Source organism: Manis pentadactyla, chromosome 15, assembly GCF_030020395.1.
Source record: "Manis pentadactyla isolate mManPen7 chromosome 15, mManPen7.hap1, whole genome shotgun sequence".
In the NCBI taxonomy this organism is placed as follows: Eukaryota; Metazoa; Chordata; class Mammalia; order Pholidota; family Manidae; genus Manis; species Manis pentadactyla.
Genome location: NC_080033.1, coordinates 55,607,054 through 55,628,673, shown reverse-complemented (window position 1 = coordinate 55,628,673; position 21,620 = coordinate 55,607,054). Strand labels below are relative to the sequence as shown.

Sequence of the window (21,620 nt, the reverse complement as noted above, 5' to 3'; positions counted from 1 at the left end):
CAAATTTCCCGGGAAGACTGGGCAGCATGGAGCAACCTTCCCTGGGACGACTCCAGCTGTTCTCGGAGCATCTGGCACAAGCAGTACTTGGTGTTGGTGTAGTGGTTGTCGTACTTCACAGCCTGAGGAAGAACCCGCATGAGCCCACCTGCTGCCTGAGCTGTGCTCTGACAGCAGAGAAAGGGGCTCCAAGGGGGCAGCAGAGGTGTGCTTGCAGGTGAGGCACTGTGACCCCATAAGAAGACCCCCTCCATCCTGGCCATCAGCTTCCCAGGTTAGTGGTACAAAGCTTGAGGATCATGGCCAAGGCTGCCAGTCAGGAGCGTACACTACTGGCCAGCCTGACTGAGGTCCAGAGGTGTGGGCAGCTCCTCCTGCTTTAGCCACCGCAGGCTGCCAGCACAGAGGACCTGCCACCAAGCATCTTCCAGGGCGGGCAGGGGGAACAAGCCACAATTCTCGTACGGCAGGACTAGCCCCAGCACAGGTGTGAGACTTTTCTACTCCAATAACAACAGTAGGTACCTTCTCTTCCCGCATCTTAAATGGCCTGCCTCCGATTTCCCCCAACGTGGATAAAGCACAGCTCCATCTACCAAGCTTCTTCACACACATTACCTGTCACTACACTCAGCTTTATAAGCATGAGATGCAGCTGTTACCACCACTTCACAGGCTGAAATACAGGCTCAGGGAGGCAGGCGACTGCCCAGGGTGGTGTCCAGTAGAAGCCTGCCTGGCAGGGGCAAGCAGGAGAGCAGTGGGTAAAGGGTGGCCCAGCCCTCCAGAAACCCCTCCCACCACTTGCCCCCTACACTCTGCTAATATCTCCACTTAGGCCTCGTCTTCAGTGCTTGAAAAGGTGCCAGGGCACACTCAGGACCAAGCAGGGATACGTGGGCAAGCCCCAGCCAGCGGCAAGGCCCTGATTCAGCTTGTTTGGGACAGAATGCACCTGGCTGGACCAGAAGCAGCCCTGCCTAAGCTTGAAAGCCGCTCCCTTTCTCTGGGACAACACACCCTCTTGAGGAGCTGCCAAGGGACAGGCTGAGCAGGAATGATAATAGCACCTTTCACCCAGTGAGCAAGCTCAGCACTACTGAACGTGTCTTCTCTGCCACAGACTTGCCAACCGGCCAGAAGAGCAGACATGACCTGGGCTGAGGCATGCCCCCCTTGCCTCTGGCTGACCCAGGCCCCTGGACAACCTGATTGTCACCAACCTGCCAGACAGGATCCCCAGAACCAAGAGGATGAGTGGTGCAGCCCTAAGCAGGGAAGGCTGTAGGACAGAGGCTGCCCAGCTCTGGACACAGGCCTCAAGGCCTCCTATCACCCCCAGCTCACACAGCCCTGGGGACACCCACACACCATGGCAGCCGCAATTGCCCAGGCTGTGGTTTCATAGTTTCAGGCTATGGCCATGGTTTCAAGAGGGCACAAGCAGCCTGAGGATCTGAGAAGCTCCTGATCTTCCCAGAGGGTGTGAACCCCAGAACTGAAGAAGAGGACGGAGCCTGCTCTGGTGAGGGCTGTACTCTGTGCTTAGGCCCAACTCACTGACAATTTGAGGACCACTCATCATTTCTGCCTATCGATACGCATGGCTTATCATAAGAGTCCCACATTTGGGCTTGTGCCAGAGGGACAGGGCAGGTGAACTTGTCAAATAATTCCTTTATGGGGAAAAGCCCTGCACTACCATCAAGCTCCCACTGAGAAGAAAAAACTACTCCCTAAGGAGAGGGTTTAAGTTAGGCTATTCTCTAAGTCAAAGGTTTAAAGCATTCTGAGAACTGCAAGAGAAGATTTTAGAAATGATTTTGACTGATGACTAGGTGAGATGTCTCTGGAGACCATCTGTCCTCAACAACAGCTACTCCTGGCTGTGGCTGCTCTGGCACCAACCCACTGGCATGGGGGTCTTCAGTGACAGGCTCCATTGTCCTGGTGCATGAGTAGGGGGGAATGAGAGGGGGGAAGGGAGTGTTGGTAAGAGAGAAAGAGAAAGAAAGATATCATGTGTTTGGGGCCACAACTTCATCCTGAATCGAGAGGTCCTTGCTATGACCCCCACACTTTGAAAGCTTTAGCAAGAGGTGATGTTAAAGGCGGGCCTCCCCAGCACTCCTCTTCACACGGCAGTCAGGAGAACTGATACTACATTATAAGAATGAAAAAGAAAAGGAGAGGAACAGCAGGACTGCTGGGGGTTGGGGCTTACCCAAAGTGCCTTCTGTAGGAATGTAGCAGAAAGTGAGAAAGGTTTGTTTTGAAAAAGCACACAGACGTACGTATTGGATGTACTTCTGCATGACCTCCTCCAGGGGCCGAAGACCCTCCTTGAGGAAGATGGATGGGTTCCACATGGCCCCTCGGGCCACCATCACTGAAGAGGCTGCTGTGGCTTGTCGAAAATCCTCTATGTCCACATACTCGTGGATGTGGTCATGAGATCCTCCACTGAAAGGCAACAGGGCAGTAAGGGTGTCCTCATTCTCATACCAACACTTCCAAAAAAGACAACTTCCAGGTCTGTCACTCATTAAATGTATGGCTCTGACCAAATCTTGCAGCTATGAGCGCTTCAGGAGGTTGGAGATTGTAATACACAGCCCACTATGGGGTCAGGAACACCAAGGGAGGGAATACAATAAAGCAGCCTGAACCTAGCCTGGCACTTAATAGGTGTCCCAGAGGTTTTACCTTCCTTTCCCCTCATCCTAAACAGTGGCTAAAGCCAGTCCCCATCTGAAGACATGGGTCTGGAGGTGGATACTGGGATCACAGGAAAGCCTGCATACAGGCCAGGGCACCCATATGCCCCATTGTGGGCTGGGTCAGAAACCACAGACAGTGGCGATAGTGAGGGGAAGGAAGGAGGCCCAGCTTGGTTGCGATTTCCCTTCCTGCCACCCTGCAGCCACAAGAGCCCCCTTGGAAGCTGCTGTTTCTTCAGCTGTTCCATTAGGAACCAGGCGGAGCCTCAGTCCAGTGGGTGGGGGGGTCATGCGGCAATGATGACACCCTCGGGGGGCAGCAACAGCAATAGGATCCAGGATCCGAGTAGCCCTAACCTCTCCAAGCCACACCAACACTCCGTGGCCTAGGGACGCCAGGCCAGCTGCCACTCCCACCCTGAGCTCCCTCCCTCCCACTGTCAGGCATGCCTTTCGTCAGGACTTCAGAGCTTCTGAACTTCCCTGTTCCACCCTGCCTTCAGGCTCTGCCACGCTAAGGTGCAAGGCTGAGCTGCACTCCCAGCTGGCCCACAGCAGCCAGCACTCCGGCGGCAGCTGGATGCTGGCTTACTGCTAAGCCTTTGGGCCGTCATCAGTACCTCAAACCTGCCCGCCTAGGTTCCCAGTCCTGTAGTGGTCCTGCCCGTCTTTGGACTGTAACCTGCCTTATGCCCCCTGAGTCATAGCTCTACGTGCCCTGGCTTGGACTCCTCCCCTTATACCCTGCACACCAACCCTGGGTGTGACACCACGTTCTCCTGGGCCTGCTTCAACAGCCAAAATCTTGCTCTCCCTATCCCCTGCACATTCCTACCCTCAACCTGTCTACCGAACGCCCTGAGCCCCTGCCTGGTACCCACATACATCAGCCACTCACCAGAGGCCAACGGACATTCTCAGCCTTATTCCCAACTTCATGTTTTGTCCCAGCCTTTTTCTCTTTCCCTTAGAGTTATTTTTTTAATGTTATCTCATTTCATTTTTGTATGCCAGCCCAATTCCCTTCTGACAAAGGTGAGGCATAAAAAAATAAATGAGGAGGAAGGGAGGCTTACTTGGCTATGACAGGAATGGACAGGGTTTCAGCAATGGCTTTGATGGCTTCACAGCTGACAGGGTGCTGGGGTCGCTCCTCCCGCTTCCTTGGAGATAAAGAAAAAAACGATGGGCCTGAAGGCTGAGTGCCAAGGGCCATGTCATAGTTTGCACAGGGTTACCTTGGCCAAACCCTACTGCCCTCTCTACTGAACCTCACGCAGGTCATGTAGCCAGGAAGGACGGGGTCTCAGTTACAGGGGATGGCTCTCCATTACCTGTGCTGTGAGAAGGCAAGTCCAGCTTTTAGAAGCTGGCAAGGGAGGCATGGCTGCACAGGGCTGTTGTGGGCGGCCTGGCCCCAAGGTCATACCACCTATCCTTGGCTTCCCTTCACCTCTGCTAGAGATGAGGGACAGTGCTATAGGAATGCTACCCCTACTGTTCCAGTCTCACCCTCCTGGCCCAAGGGGCTGGGAACAGCTGCCGCTGCTAAGGCTAACCACTCCCACACAGCTGCCTCTGCTGAACCCCAGTTGGGCAGCTGATCCTGGGGAGAGGCACCTGGCACAGGGTACACCCAGTGGTCAGGGCAGGCCACAGACCATGGCTCTGTCACAGTGAGCCACAGGGGAGGGAGGACCACAACTTTGGGCCCCTCCTTCCAAGGTCAATGGCAAGAAATTCCTGTGTATGAGTAAGTCAGTCTCAGAGATGTTGAGGTGAGCTCTGACATGAACTGTGCTCAGGAACAAGCAAGAATGGTGGTCGGTTAGATAGCCCTTGCCCAGGTCTTCCCTAGGTTATGTCCCCTCTGTTACATTCCTCAACCAAAAAGCTCAGAGGCAACAGGGCCTGAGAAGACCCTGTCAACCAAGCCTCCACCTCCACCTCCCTATATCCCCAGCAGCCAGTTCGAGCCCACCCTCAACAGCTTTGATGGCCAGAAAGTTCCTTTCTTAAACTCACCCGATTCTGTCTTCCTACTGCTTCCAACTACTGGTTAAAAAGCATAAAGCTGTATTATCCAGAGAATACTCTATGCCAGACACTGTGCCAAGGCTGTGTATTCACATCTCAGAAAAACCTCATAACAACCTTGTAAAACAGAAATTATCTTAATTTCTAAATGAGGAATGTGGTACTCAAAGAGGTTAAGTGATTTGTCCAAGGATACAGAGCCAAAAACCAGCAGAGCTGGGATTTGAAACCAGGCATTCTGAGCCCAGACCCTGCAGCCATGGGAAGGAGCACATGTGAATGTGTGTGTGGCCTTTCACCTCCCCCTACTGGTTTCTGCCTGCACAGCTCTACTTTTCTCTTTTTTACATGCTGCAACTGTGGGCGCCCTTCTTGGAAAATACTGAAATATACACAACCAGAAAAAAAATAGACTGTTGCTACAAGACTCTTGAACCCAAAAGGAAGATCAATAAGAGAAGAGACGTCAGTCTGGCCAAAGTCCACTGATCTGGGATTCTGTACAAAAGTATATCTTGTACAGGGAGCAGGTCTGACTGGGAAACCAAAGGCAGTCGCCAGCAATACTTCAGCTCTCAGCAGACAGCACATTAGCTACAGATACAAGCACTGTTTAAAGCAGTCATTGTGACACCTGGCAGTCCAACAAAGGCTGACAAAAAAGGCAGTGGCTTTAAAAGAGCAGCAACTGCCTGTGGTCCTTCAAGGGAGAAACTATTGTTCAATGCAGTGCAAAGAAAATGAGATTCAGAGTTAAGAGTTCTAATTCCACCACTTCCTGGCTGCACGATACAATTTTAAGCAAATCACTCAACCTCTACCATTTATATATTCTGAAGGTAGGGGCATTTCTCCTTCCTCTTGGTCTTTCTGTGTCTCTAAAGCTCAGTGCAGTATCTACCACCGGTAGGTGCTCAATGAATGAAACAAAGAAAAATACAAGCCCATAAAGGGTTTGACTGCCTTCAGGACTTAGAGGACATCAAAGAGAGCTAGGCAACTAGGCTGCAAATGTAGAAGAGAAGTTGGTTGTCACTGGGGGTCTGGTGAAGGATCATTAAGATGGCTGAGGACGTCCTTACAAGTCAGTCACTACAAAGACGACCACTGACCTCCCATGAACTGCGATGGCAGCAATGCCAGTCCTCTCTATCCGCTTCACAAGGCTCAGGGTATCTTCCATCTGACAAAGAGGACCACAAAGAGTAGTTACTTAAGTCACCAAGAGAGCAGCTGCCAGCTCCTAAAGAGGACTTGGCTCCAACTCCTCCTCCAAACCTAATTCAGCTCCTCAAGAATCATTCACACCCCCAAATCAACATCCCCAGAGAAAATGGACCTTCAAATGGAACACATCAGCCTTACCGATGGCAGAATGCGAATCTTGCAGGTCACAGGTCTGCGTGTCCCTTTAACAAGAGTGCTGAGGATCTGCAGAGAGAACACAAGAGCACCTGCTCCTTTTGGAATAACTGCAACTGCCCATACTTACTAACTCTGCTGCAGACCTGCCCATCACAGTGGCATGGACATGTCTATGTACGTGTATGTGTCCATGAGGCCAAGAAATCCACCTTTTTTTCTACACTAGAGCCCTAGCACCAGTAGTCCCTAGTCTGGCACACAGTGGTGTACCTAGATTTGGTAAGAGAATGAGAATGGATCTGCATGCATGCCTATGCAGAACGCAGTGCTCTTTGGCCAGGGCAAACATCTGAATCTCCTAGCAAGCTTAATAAATACAAAATCTTAGATTCTCCCCCATATTTCCTGTAAGGGTCTCTAGGGAAAGGGCTTAGAAATATGTGTTTTCAAAAGGCTCTGTAATTACTTGAATTTTTAAAAGTAGCTCTTTATTACTTAGCCATACAAAAAAAAAAGAGGAAATCCTACCGTTTGTGACAACATAGATGGGCCTTGAAGGCATTATGCTAAGTGAAATAAGTCAGACAGAGAAAGACAAATACTGTTATGATCTCACTTGCACATGGAATCTGGTAAAATACAAAAACAAATGAAACCCCACCATAAACTCACAATTAATGAAACTAGAAAAAGAAGAACAAATGAGGCCCCAAGTCAGTGGAATAAGAGACATAATAAAGATTGAGTAGAAATAAATAAAATCAGAAGAATAAAGCAATAGAAAGAATCAATGAAAGCAGGAGCTGGTTCTTCAAGAAAATAAACAAAATAGATAAACCCCTAGCCAGACTTATCAAGAAAAAAAGAGAGTCTACACACATAAACAGAATCAGAGCTGAGAAAGGAAAAATCACTACCAACACCACAGAAATACAAAGAATTGTGACAGAATACTATGAAAAAGTATATGCTAACAAACTGGATAACCTAGAAAAAATGAACAACTTTCTACAAAAATACAACCTTCCCAGGCTGACCCAGGGAGAAATAGAAAATCTGAATAGACCAATTACCAGCAAGGAAATTGAACTGGTAATCAAAAAACTACCTAAGAACAAAACACCTTGGACCAAATGGTTTCATTGCTGAATTTTATTAAACATTTAGTGAAGACCTAATACCCATCCTCCTTAAAGTTTTCCAAAAACTAGAAGAGGAGGGAATACTCCCAAACTCATTCTATGAGGTCAGCATCGCTCTAATACCAAAAGCAGGCAAAGACACCACAAAAAAAGAAAATTACAGACCAATATCCCTGATGAACAAAGATGCAAAAATACTCAACAAAATATTAGCAAACCAAATTCAAAAATACATCAAAAACATCAAACACCATGATGAAGTAGGATTTATTCCAGGGATGCCAGGATGTTACAATATTAGAAAATCCATCAACATCATCCACCACATCAACAAAAAGAAGGAGGACAAAAACCACATGATCATCTCCATAGATGCCGAAAAAGCATTTGACAAAATTCCACATCCATTCATGATAAAAACTCTCAACAAAATGGGTATAGAAGGCAAGTACCTCAACATAATAAAGGCCATATATGACAAACCCACAGCCAACATACTTAACAGCGAGAAGCTGAAAGCCTTTCTTTAGGATTGGGAACAAGACAAGGATGCCCACTCTCTCCACTTTTATTCAACATAGTTTTGGAGGTCGTCGCCATGGCAATTAGACAACACAAAAATATAAAGGACATCCAGATTTGTAAGGAAGAAGTTAAACTGTAACTGTTTGCAGATGACATGATATTGTACATAAATAACTCTAAAGAATCCACTCCAAAACTACTTTATCTAATATCTGAATTCAGCAAAGTTGCAGGATACAAAGTTAATACACAGAAATCTGTTGCATTCCTATACACTAATGATGAACTAGCAGAGAAAGTAATCAGGAAAACAATTCTATTCACAATTGCATCAAAAAGAATAAAATACCTAGGAAAAAACCTAACCAAGGAAGTGAAAGACATATTCTCTGAAAACTACGAGACTCATGAGAGAAATTAAAGAAGATACCAATAAATGGGAACACAGCCCGTGCTCATGGATAGAAAGAATTAATATTGTTAAAATGGCCATCCTGCCTAAAGCAATCTACAGATTCAATGCAACTATCAAAATACCAACAGTGTTCTTCAACAAACTAGAGAAAATCATTCTAAAATTCATATGGAACCACAAAAGACCCCAAATAGCCAAAGCAATCCTGAGAAGGAAGAATAAAGCTGGGGGGATTACACTCCCCAACTTCAAGCTCTACTACAAAGCCACAGTAATCAAGACAATTTGGTACTGGTGCAAGAACAGAACAATAGACCAATGAAACAGACTAGAGGGCCCTGATATAAACCCAACCATATATGGTCAATAAATATATGATAAAGGAGCAATGGACATACAACAGGGAAATGACAGCCTCTTCAACAACTGGTGTTGGCAAAACTGGACAGCTACATGCAAGAGAATCAAACTAGATTATTGTTTAACCCCATACACAAAAGTAAACTCGAAACGGATCAAAGACCTGAATGTATGTCATGAAACCATAAAACTCTTAGAAGACAACATAGGAAAAATCTCCTGAATATAAGCATGAGCAACTTCTTCCTGAATGCATCTCCTCGAGCAAGAGAAACAAAAGCAAAAATGAACACATGGGACTACATCAAACTAAAAAGCTTCTGTACGGCAAAGGACACCATCAACAGAACAAAAAGGCATCCTACAGTACGGGAGAATATATTTGTAAATGACATATCCAACAAGGGATTAACATCCGAAATATATAAAGAACTCACAAGCCTCAACACCCAAAAAGCAAATAACCCGATTAAAAAATGGGCAGAGGATATGAGAGACAATTCTCCAAAGAAGACATTCAGATGGCCAACAGACACATGAAAAGATGATCCACATCACTAATCATCAGGGAAATACAAATTAAAACCACAATGAGATTTCACCTCACACCAGTTAGAATGGCCTGCATTGAGAAGACTAAGAACAACAAATGCTGGTGAGGATGCGGAGAAAGAGGAACCCTCCTACACTGCGGGTGGGAATGTAAACTAGTTCAACCATTTTTTAGAGCAATATGGAGGTTCCACAAAAAACTAAAAATAGAAATACCATTTGACCCGGGAATCCCACTTCTAGGAATTTACCCAAAGAATATAAGCTCTCAGATTCAAAAAGACATATGCAACGTGGATGTTTTATTGCCCTTGTCTAGCTTGGATTAACACATAGTCTACAGGCACACACTTGATCATCTACATTTGCTCTCTTACAACACTAAACTATGTTTTCTACCTTTATCTTGTATCTACCTACCACTTCAGCATTTTATTAAAAATAATAATAATAAAGAGAGAAATGTGGCATCCACATATAAATCAAGTATAAAAACCAAATGAGTATTCATATTTGAACTGACTGTTTATAGTTCATAATGCATGAGCAAAACCGAAGGTTTCTGTGATGGCTGCCCTTGTACTGTTCACCATGTAACTTATTCACTATGTAAGAATTTGTTCTCCATGTAAGAACTTGTTTGTTATGCCTCAGAAGATTGGAGACTGACGAAAATTAGGCTTGGGGTGGATTAATGATTGTGCATTGAGCCTTGACTCCCCTATACGGAATTTTATTGTCGTTAACAACCATTTGATCAATAAATATGAGAGAAGCCCTCACAAAAAAAAAAAAAAAAAAAAAAAAAGGACAGACTTCCAATGGCAAAATAAATAAGTAACCGGGATGTAATGTATAGCATAAGGAATATAGTCAAGATATTGTAACAGCTTGGTAGGGTGATAGCTGGAACCTAGAATTATGTATATAAATGTTTTATCACTGTGTTGTACACTTGAAACTAATGTAATGTAATACTGTGCATCAACTACCCTTCAATAAAAAATAATTATCAAAAAAAAAAAAAAAGACATATGCACCCCTATGTTTGTCGCAGCACTATTTACAATAGCCAAGATACGGAAGCAACCTAAGTGTCCATCAATAGATGAATAGATAAAGAAGATGTGATACATATGCACAATGGAATACTATTCAGCCATGAGAAAGAAACAAATCTTACCATTTGCAACAACATGGATGGAGCTAGAGGGTATTATGCCCAGTGAAATAAGCCAGGCAGAGAAAGACTAGTGCCAATGATTTCCCTCATTCGTGGAGTATAACAACAAAGCAAAACTGAAGGAACAAAACAGCAGCAGACTTATAGACTCCAAGAAGGGACTAGCACTTACCAAAGGAGAAGGGTGGGGGAGGGTGGGTGGGCAGAATAGAGAAGGAGATTGGAGGGTATTATGTTTAGTACACATGGTGTGGGGGGGTCACGGGGAAGACAGTGTAGCACAGAGAAGACAAGTAGTGACTCTGTGGCATCTTACTACACTGTGGACACTGACTTCTATGGGGCATGGGGAGACTTGGTAACATAGGTGAAAGTAGTAACCACCATTGTGTTTCATGTGAAACATTCATAAGAGTATATATCAATAATACCTTAATAAAAGAAAAAAGAACACTTAACAGTTCAAAAAAAACCAAACAGATTTGTGGCTATCAGGGGTGGGGCAGGTGGGTGATGGAGGGGTGGAGTGGAGGGAACTGGAGGAATATAGTCAAAAGAGTCAACCTTCCAGTTATAAGATACAGAAGTACGGGATGCGATGTACACCATGACTACAGCTCACACTGCTGTATGGTATAGGATAGTTGTTAAGTAGATTTTAAGAGTTCTCATCACAAACATAAATCTTTCTCTTTTTCTTTTATCTGTATGAGATGATGGATATTAGCTAAACCTCTTGTGGTAATCTTTTCACATTATTTGTAAGCCAAACCATCATGCTGTAAACCTTAAACTTACACAGGGGTATTTGTCAATTATTTCTCAATAAAACTGGAAACAATTTTTTTTAATATTTGAAAAAGGGTCTGCCCAACACATTCCCTCCTCACTATGATTCTGAGGCCTAGTGCTGACTGAGACCACAGGCTGACAGCTTCTTTCCCATTGGAAGGCAATGTTCCCCGAGTGCTGTTCCAGGATCTGCTGAGTGAGAGCAGGAAGGCTTTACAGACCCCAGGCCCCATCCTCATGCACTACTCTCTTCAGAGGGATCAGCTGTACAGAAGGGAAGCTGGCAAAGGACATTTCAACATATTAAACATATTAAAAGGTGTTCAGTTGCATAGTAATTGCAAAGGACTTCAAAGAAAGATAAAGAAATTAAACAGGAAAATGCCAGGGAGGTGGCAAGACCAGACTACACAAGAATCAAATCAAGAGAGGTGCAGATAACACTGAATGTCCATGATATTGTTCTTTTCTTCCCCATCAAAAATTTCAGGCCAGGCAAGCTGGACGAAAGGTGATCCCAAGAGCCTTCATCCAAGAACTGGATCACCAGCAGCTCTGAGAGGACACGCACGCAACTGCCGCCAGTCTTGGTTCTACACAGGAGGGGCCAGCAGACAGCCAAGTTCACGAACCAATGGAAGGGCCTTTCTCTCAGGGACAGGTTGAGGCAGGCTCCTCCAGAAGACATCAGACCAAGAGGCAGGGCTGACAGGCAGGAGGACAGATCATGGGCAAGACAGGGCCTGCTGGCCCAGGCACAGCTGCCAGGGACTGGCAGGAAGGAATAGTCCCCACGTGCTGCCCCAGGAGGTAGACTGGGACTGAGGTCCTAGGGTCACTCTGGCAGGCCTTAAAGGGGCATCTACCCTTTAAGGTGGTGGGAGGCGCTGCCAGATCCACTGAGATACACGGTGAAAATTCACACTCTACTCCTATCCCTCAGGATGGCAGTACCATCTCTGGAAGGTTCCCTTGGCAAATGCTGACTTAGAATCCTCTGCTATTTGGTGATTATAGCAACATCAGCTGGTTTGATCCAGTTCTCTGTTTTGCACAACTTCCTTTTGGTGTATTTCATCCAAGTACATCTAGGCACTTTCTTCAGGATTTCTGTTCATCTCGTGTGTGTTCAAAACGAGGAAGGAAATAAGTAACCAAAAGTCCTAGCACTTGCAAGAGTCCCAATGAGGGGAAAGAACAAGTAGGGTCTCCCATCCGGCAAGGCTCCAGCAAGAAACTCTCTGGAACCAACTCTCCCCAGCTCCAAGCCACACCACATATCTCTGTGGTGTGAAAGTCTGTAGGGGAAAGGACCTAAAGACAGGCCTGTATCTGAGCAGGTCACAGCACATCTGCCCACAGGTAGGCTCATCACCTCAGACCCGCTGGCTGACTCTGGAAAAGCAGACCCTTAGCTCCCCTGGTTGCTGGGGAGAGGGTGGGAAGGCAGATGAGAGAGCACAGGCTTAGGAATCGGTGAGTTCATGCAGGCCTGGCCCCACCAACCATTAGCCAAGGCACAAGTACAGTGAGTGTAAGGGATGCCCTGTGCTGCCAGTGGTGGGGGCAGGAAATTCTGGGCAGGGATGAGAGAGAGGATATTACTGAATTCGAGTCTTAACCCAGACAGGGTACACCAAAGTTAACCAGGAAGCTTTCTCAAAGGATTGATACCGCTCCCTGACCCTACTCACTTCAAGAGTATACAGAATTCTCAATGGATAGCATCTTTTGTTTATATTTGTGGTAAAATATAAACATAAAATTTTCCATTTTAACCGTTTCTAAGTGTATATTTCAGTGGTATTAAATACATTCACAGTGTTCTGCAATCATTACTGCTTTCTATTTCCGAAATTCTACATCACCTGAAACAAGCATACTTATTTCAAAAAAATCCTGCAGATGGTCCTAAGATGTTCCCACAGATAAAACCATGGTCCTAAAACACCCAACCTGGAAGCACCCACAAAACTCTCAGCCAGGTCACCTAGTTGGCAGCAAAGTTTGAACATTAATCTAATCCAGTCCACTACTCCTGGATTCTACCTGCTTTGTTGTGAAGCCTGCAACCTCCCCCACATGAGGCAAACCCCACCCACTACCCAACCTGGCCCTCCCACAGCCCCACCAAACAGAGGAGCGCCGTGAACTGAGCTTCCAAGCAGCAGTATAACCTGCTACCTCACATACAGACTGTGCCTCACCCAAAAAGGGGCAGTGGAGGAGGACAGAGCCAACAGCATGAGTGGGAGAAGCCAGGAGGCCGGAGGCTAACAGTGCCTGTGTGTGCAGTGCTGTGAAGCAAACCACCCCTAGATGGGCCCCTTTCCCTAAGTGTGGTGATGAGTTTGACATCCAGAGTTGTCCACATCCACTCCATGCTGCACAGAGATGTCTGACTGGAGATCCCCAGGCCCAGGTGTCTGCTGACCTCTGGCTAGACACTTATAAATGACACCCAGGTACCTTCCACCTGAGATGCCATCAAGAGGGACTGATAGGGGAGTAGGGGGTCACAAGACTATGGCTGTGGATTTAGCGCTGCCAGCTACTTATCTGCTATATGATCTTGAGCAAATTATTTTTCTCTCTCTGTGCTTTCATTTTATTAGTCTTGATCAAATAGAGATAACAAATACCTGCCCTGTCTACATCTATTTGGGGAACAAATGGAATAAATGCTAGAATAAACTTTGAAAAAGGAATTACCCTACAAATGGTAAGAGCACTTTATAGGCACATTATAGATATAATCTTTATATGTATCTGCACATGGGAAAAATGAGAAGGCACCTAGCCAATAGACACACTCTAATATCCCAGAGATGGGGGCTAGAGGAATATCCATGGTCGAGGGGCTGACCCAGCAGCCAGGACAAACCTTGGCAGCTCTTACTGGTGGTGCCTTATCCCAGGCAGCTCTAGCCCACGGGAGGCACTAGGAGGCTTAAAGCCAGGCAGGGAAGCGGCGATGGAGAATGAAAAGGAAAACAAGGAACTAAGAGGAGAACCAAGGAGAATGCTGGCAGACTGAGAAAGAAAGTAAAAGGTATTTTATAGGGTGGCAGATATTGTCATACCCACATGCCCTGGCACCTCACAATACTGGGTGGCAAATGCCAACGTGGGACCTCATAAACCTGGTCTGCACAGTCACCACTGGAAGAGGACCAGAGGAGACTAATTTCAGCTGCTTCTTATGGTGCTGGCCTGGACTGCTCTCAAAGGCTGGTGGTGGACCCTGTTCAGTGTGCAGTGGACTCACTGCTGCCCCCTGGGAGGGGCCGATCCCCACCCCCATAGCCACTGAGCCCCTACGCTATCCACAGGTAGCCTGGCCAATCTCTCATAATCTTCTCAAAAGAGACAGAGGAGGCTCTAAATGAGTCCTCAGACCCCCCAGCTCTAGCTGACATGTCCCTAGCCCTGGGCTTTTGAGGAACCCCAAGGCTATTGTACACTGGCTCAGGGGTTCCCAAACCTGGCTGTGTGTCAAAATCACTGGGAAGCCTTTAAAACTTTTCCCAGACCCCAGTAGGAATGATTGCTTCATTCTGGTTGATTCCAAATCTGGAGGACAGGAGGGGAGGGAGAGGCATTCTAGGCAACTCTAGCACATAGGCATGTTTAAGAACCTCTGCTTTCACTCATGCAGGACTTACCTTCTCAATCTTGTCAGGGTCTGACAGCAAAGCAGCTCCCATTCCTCCCTAAGGAAAAGCACACAGAGGGTCTCCTTGCAGATGGAGAAGGGTGGTCCCTCCCTCTGGTATGGCAACATGATGTGGCCACCTGGCACCACCACAGCACTTGTCACCAAAGGACCAAAATCCACTGGCGATCGGCACTTCTTAGCGAGCAGGAAAGCAGCAGTATGCATGTCCACAGTATCAGGATCGGACTTTGATGAATTCTAAAGTCATCACTCTGACTCTATTAGCAAAATCCATGGATGTATCTAGAAGTGGGTTCTACAAAAATTGTTGTTCAGGATTTCCCACTGCCTGCCCAGTCTCAGTGTCTTCATGAACTAAACCCCACAATCTGCCACTCTCCCTTTGAAATGGGATCCAGTACATCTTATTCCTACTCTTCCAACACTTGTTTTGGTACCACCACTGCCGGCAAAGCCACTTAGAGGCACACAACCTACAAATCTTGTCTAGGCCCCTCTCTCCTGCCAGCAACAACACCCCAGTCCTGAGCACCCAGGCCAATGTGAAACTCCAAGAAAAGCCCCAGCTAATAAAAGCCAACAACCTGTGGAGCCACTTATTTCTTGACATGAACAATGGTTGTCTCTTGCGATTATTGGTGATTGCAATTTTCGTATACTTTTCTATATCATCCAAGTTCTGGACAATGCTATGAATTACTTTAATAATCAGGAGGGGGAGGATCTTTACAAATATGAACCCATTAAGAGTGAGATAAAGGGGAAAAAACAAATCCATTAAATATACACTGCCAGTATAAAGACTGCATACCAATGAGTGCTCACATAATTGGCTCAGGTTTAAGTTCAGTTATTCTAGTTGAATTGTTTGCTGAAGGTTGACAGATTCTAATCAGAGAGAACATTGAACTACCACAGACTTGGTCAGCCTGAGCCTGCATTTCAGAGAAGAATGGGAAGGCCAGAGGAGCCACTAGCCCTGGCCTACTTGGCCACAGCTACAAACCTCAGCGGCCTTAAGGAAACCCTGGCCACTCACCCTGGCTCTGTCCATCTGTCCTTCACCTCACATACAACCCAGCCCTTCCTTGTGGCATCACAGGACCTAACATGCAGCCTCCCTACACCCCATCCACAACAATGGCTTTCTCAATTGGTATTTCCTTTCTTTCTTCCTTCCTTTCTATTTAATGTATTTGCTTTGAATAGGTAACATTAAAAGTTTTAAAGGTTCAAAAGGGTAAAAAGTAAGAACTCTCTCTCCATGTGAAATGGAAAACTTTATACTTTTTATACGGCTTCAATTTTTGAACCATGAGGAGAGAGAGGATATTTAGGTGGTACATACTGGTAGAGATCTGCTGATTGGCCAGTGGCCCAGTGCTGTGCCAGGTATTTTGAGTAGTGCCCCTGCAATGAGAATTTATCCCCACACAAAACCAAATAAAAACTTAATCTCCTTCCCCAGAAGAAACCAGTGTTACTAGTTTCTTGTGGGTCTTTCCAAGTATATTCTAAGAAAAGCAAATATACATGTAAATTCATTCCCCACCCCTCATATATAAATGGTGATACACCACATACAATTCTGCTCCTTGCTTTCTTCGCTCCACATGCATCCAGGAGATTATTCCAGTAATTTCAACTCTGCTCCTTATATTACTCAAGAGCACAGAGGAGTAATTAGAAGACAGCAAGACAGAGTCCAAAGTTTCCAACTCCTCACAGATAATTTCAAACCTCCCTGATTCGTTGAAGCACCTCTCTAAGGCCCTCTGGTTCGCAAGCATCCAAAGGGTCTTTCCCTCGGGGAGTTGTCAGCCTCCTGGCCTAAAGCAAAAGTCTCCAGGGTGCGTAACTCCTGGGAGCAGAGTGGCTGACTCTGCGTAGTGGGCCAGGAGGACATGTGCAATGTCTATACTGCAGGCCCGGACCTCATGCCATGTGATAAGGTTCCCAGGCGCAGCCCTGGAGGAGTCCCTCTGGTGCCGCACATGCAGCCAACCCCAAGCTGTCCTTGTTAACGGCTCCAAACACGCTTTTCCTCTAGCAGTCCTGATCCTGCTGAAGACAAACAGCCCCCTTGTCTGCCAATTGTTCCTCCCTCAACCCCCACACTCACTCCCCCTCCACATACACACACCTAGTCCAACCATTTGCCAGCCAAGTCCTGTCAAATTCAGCTCGTTTGGCTTTTCCTCTCTCCACCCCTGGTCTCCTGTGGACCCAGGACACTCATCTCTTATTTCTGCATCCCCACCACCAGTCTATTGCCATTCAAATCCACCTGACACATGGCTTCCAGATTAGGATTTCTAAGTATTTGTAGTCATAGAATATATTTGGAAAGACATGCAAGAAACTAGAAATACTGATTTCCCCTGAAGAAATTTCTGATCACATGCCTTCTCTGTTCAAAAAAGACCACTTATCAAAAGTCCACGTTTAGCTAATCAGGTTCCAACCAAAATTTTCAAGCCTGTTCCTGTGCTTCCTCTTCGTCCCACTCTCCACCCCTACAGTCAAATCAAGGTTCTCTGCCTCTACCTCACATTGGGCTCCAGACCCTGCCTGGGTCAGTCCCTGTGCCTGCAGGGTCTTTGGTGAGGAGGTTGGAACTTATTCAGGGAGTGAGTCCATTTCCCTCCAAGAATCTGAGTTTAAGTGCTGCTTTTCTGCTCCGTTCTCTGAGCTACCCTAGCACTCGGGTCTGATCTGATCTTCTGATATGACAATAGGGACATATGTATTGCATCTTTTTTTTTTTTTTTTTTTAACTATACATCTCAGGCCGCATCAAAAAGACAAAGCCCTGTTCACATTATGTTTTCTTTGAACATTTACATCACTTGTTGTATTACTTGGGCACGAGTGCTCTGTGTTTATGTGTGTATATATATATGTATACATGTATGTGTATGTGTGTAAAATTTTTCCTGAACCATTTGCTGATAAGCCACATGTATCACAGCCCCTTTCCCCTAAATATATCAGTGTGTATTTTCTAAGAATGGGGATATTCTTCCTAAACTACAGAAGAGTTATCACCCTCACAAACTTACACTGATAGAGTATCTTTAGCTAATCTACCATGGTCCATATTCCATTTTGCCAACTGATCCAATGATATCCTTTTAAGCAGTTTCCTCATCTAATACAGGATCTAGTGCAGACTCAGGTATATACTTGTGTTGTTACATCTTGTTAGTCTCCTTTAACCTACACCCTACATCTGTAAAGAGTATGAAGAAATCAGTTTACCTTGGTGGAATACTCTTTTGGACAGCCCATGTTCACATCGATACCAGCCACATCATTTTCTCTGGAAAAACATGAAGTAGAAATGGTACTAAATATTCAGCTTGAGGAAAGAAAATAGTCAAAGGCATGGGTCTGTGCTCACGAACCTCTTACCATGTCCCTGGCCTTATGAAACACACCAAGTCTCAGTGACAGAAGTTGAAAAAACCTGTGTGTAAATGTGCAACTGCCTCCCCTGAACAGAGCTCAAGAGGAAGGGCACAGTGTGCTCATATACCTACAAAGGGCTAGTTGTAGAGGACTTTGCTACTTCGCAATTCTACCAGACAACCCAAACTACTGAGTAACAACCACACTGAACTTGATCCCAGAGTGCCAGTTCTGACTGGGTTAGTGAAAGCTATTTGTCAATGCACAAAAGCGACATGAGTACAAGAGCCCCTTCCCAGAGCAGCGGTTCTAGTGAAAGTTACAGGACTGCCTTTGTTTGTGGGGCTGCACAATTGACTTACTTCAAACATACCTCATCTTCCGGTATATACACAGTCAACGGTCTATGATTAGCAGCAACAACTGCCTGAGTCCCTTCTCACCCTTACTGTAATCAATGACGATAGCTAACACTTACTGAGCATCCATTACATGCCACATATCACAAAGAAATTTACATGCATTCTTTCATTTACCCTTTCCTATACTGCCAGAGTAAGTAGTACGTTGGTCTCATTTTGTATATGAGGAGGCGAAGTTCTCAGCAAGGCTAAGTAACTTACCTAAGGTCACATAATTAGCAAGTGGCAAGGCCAGAATTCCAAACCAGGTCTGTCTAGCTCCATAACTCCAAAGCCCATCTCCTTAGCCACAGTACTCTCCTGCCTTCAGTAATTTAGGAAGCAGTAAGTCTAACCTACACTTCATGAGATTTAAAACGTCAGGGCTCATAGTCACAAAAGTCCCTGTAAAGGGAGCCTCACTGAAAAACAGGTGTCCACATAGGTTATCTGGAATCTGGGCACACTTGGGACACAAGTCCCAGGCCAGGCCTCGGATGCCACAAACAGAGAAGGAAATCATACAGTCTTAAACTAGAAAGAGAAAGTAGTGAACCAGGAGGCAGAAGGGTGGTTACCTCCAAGGCCATCAGGAACAGAAAGGCCTCAGAGCCCACAGGAGAAGCAAAGACAGTCGAAAAGAGGGAAGAACTTACACAAGTTTGGCCACAGCAAGGGCTCGCGTTTCATCTGAAGTCCCCTGGGAACACAAGAGGCTGCATCAACCACTGCCCTGACACAGGTACACGTGCACAAACACATCCATGCATGCCATGCACACGCACACCTGTCAGCAAATAGAGTCTGGCTGGCATTATCTTAAAACAGCCACCCCATGGGTGATGAGCCATCATGGGATGAGCTCACTCTTGGAGGCAAAAAGTGGACCTAGAAGGCCTAGAAATGTCATCAATTGCTTTCAAACATAGAAAAAAGCTGAAAACAATTTATGGTGAACATTCGTATACCCACCACTTAGATTCTACAACTAATACTGTTATATAATTGCTTTACCATGTATCTACTCATTGTCGTCAACTTTTTAAAAACCTAAACATTATTCAGAAGCTACTTCTGAAAAAGCACCAAGAAATGCCCAAAGGGAGAAGAGAGAGCTACAGAGTCATTACAACCCTAACATAATCTCAACTAGTCTTGAGGAAACCTAACTTTTTTCCATTGGTAATTTATAGAAACTACAGAAAAAATAAAGACCATGATCTGAGTAACCAGTGCTAGGGAAAACAAACATGTAAGCCAGGCCAAACAGACAATTCCTATAATTAAGGAAATTAAATTTGAGACTGGAGGCATTTAAGACTACTAGAGCTTGATTTCTACAGACTGCCTCCAACTGTGCAATCGCTAACGAGCCAGTCTTCATAAAACATTTAGGTCTTCAGGAAGCCACAGATGGGAAATGGAGCCCAGGCATTTAACACTGACCCAACACAGGCCCTGAGATGGGAGGGCGCTCAGCCCTGGGATCTCATACCATCTGGAAGACAACCCTGCGCTGTTCTCTTTCACAGGTGCGGAAGACAACTCGGTCATCAGGGGCGACAAAGTCCACTGTGCTGAGCACCTCTGCAGGAAAACACAAACACATGGGGCCACCCAATGAAGAAACAAGATCAACCCAGCCTAATCCCTGGGAGAAAGCAAAGTATCACCTTGAAGGGAAGAAAGGGATGCTAGGAGTACACCAGTCTTAAAAGAAATCAATGTGCTCATGGTGGCTTCTGAGGTGCTGATGATGGTCTATTCCCTGACCTATGTGATGGTCGTTTGATTTACAGTTATTTGTTAAACTGAATGCTTGTGTTTTATGCACTTTCTCTGTATGGTGTTTACATTTCATAATTCTGGAAATACTGAAAAAAATGTATATATGAGGAACCTTGTCTGTTTCAGATTTTGTTAAAATTTTCCCAGTGTCACTCTGAAGTTGCTGCTTCTTAATTACTTATCATGCATTAGGTTCCAGGAGCAGGGATTTACTATGTTATAATCAAACCTTATTATTTGCAGTAGTGTATTTGAAAATTTGCCTGCTTGCTAAAGTTTATTTGTAACCCACAAATCAACACTCAGGTCATTTTCATGGTCATTCACGGACACGCAGAGAACTGCAAAAAGTTTCAGTCACCTGATGCACATGTTCCCAGCTGAGGTCAAACAAGGCAGCACTCTGCCTTCCTGTTTCAGTTCTCATACTGTAAAGAAGTGTCCTTATGGTGGTATATTTAATGCCACAACTTTTGCATTTTTGTGTTTTTTGGTTGGTGATCTCACTGTTTAAAATGGCCCCAAGCATAGTGCTGTCTAGTGTTCCTCTGTATGGGAAGGCTGTAATGTGCCTTATGGAGAAAATACATGTTAGACAAGCTTTGTGCAGACATGAAATTAAAGTGCTGTTGGCTGTAAGTTCAATATTAATGTATCAACAGGATAATTAGATTACGTGTCCTTAAACAGAAACACACATAAAACAGTTATACATTGATCTGTTAATGAAATTGTGACCAGAGGCTTATGGGAACCTAATCCTCTATTTCCCCTAAGAGCAATAGTTCAGTATTTGCTAATGTGGTGTTCACAGCAACTTTACAGAACGTAATTATTGCAGATAAGACTCTCATGTGTTCTCATAGTGAAGCTCTATGATAAAACTACTGTTATTAGCTTTCAAAGATGACTACCACATGGAAGAAATCCAACATGGTGGATTTTGCATTGATTTATTCATGTATTTATTTTGAAAAATCACTGAGATCTCTAATACATGTAAAGCACTTTCCATAAACAGAATCAGTTATTATCATTCTGGCACGTAACAGATGAAAAGGTGAAAAAGGTGAGGTGAAGGCAGTGACATGTTGGGAGAGAATCAAAGTGATCAACAGCACAGGCTGTTCATGACTGGCAATAAGAAGTCTGAGAGAAGAACCACAAAAACTTAGTAGGCTTATACCACAGCTTTATTTATAATAGCAAAATACTAGAAACTCCCAATAAAGCACTGGTGAAATCAATTC

General features: G+C 45.3%; 1 protein-coding gene across 5 annotated transcripts in view; it reads right to left on the bottom strand.

Moving 5' to 3' along the window:
• The window catches only part of DUS2 (dihydrouridine synthase 2), a 42,731-nt gene that overhangs the window by 4,588 nt on the left and 16,523 nt on the right, over positions 1–21,620 (bottom strand). For all 5 annotated transcript variants that reach the window (XM_057492845.1, XM_057492844.1, XM_057492842.1 and 2 more), the window contains 9 exons: positions 20,078–20,169; positions 19,239–19,282; positions 18,032–18,092; positions 14,757–14,804; positions 6,123–6,188; positions 5,870–5,940; positions 3,797–3,883; positions 2,295–2,463; positions 1–122 (listed from right to left, as the gene is read on the bottom strand). In XM_057492845.1, the coding sequence (XP_057348828.1) occupies positions 1–122; positions 2,295–2,463; positions 3,797–3,883; positions 5,870–5,940; positions 6,123–6,188; positions 14,757–14,804; positions 18,032–18,092; positions 19,239–19,282; positions 20,078–20,169 (760 nt within the window). The remainder of the gene's footprint in view (positions 123–2,294; positions 2,464–3,796; positions 3,884–5,869; positions 5,941–6,122; positions 6,189–14,756; positions 14,805–18,031; positions 18,093–19,238; positions 19,283–20,077; positions 20,170–21,620) is intronic.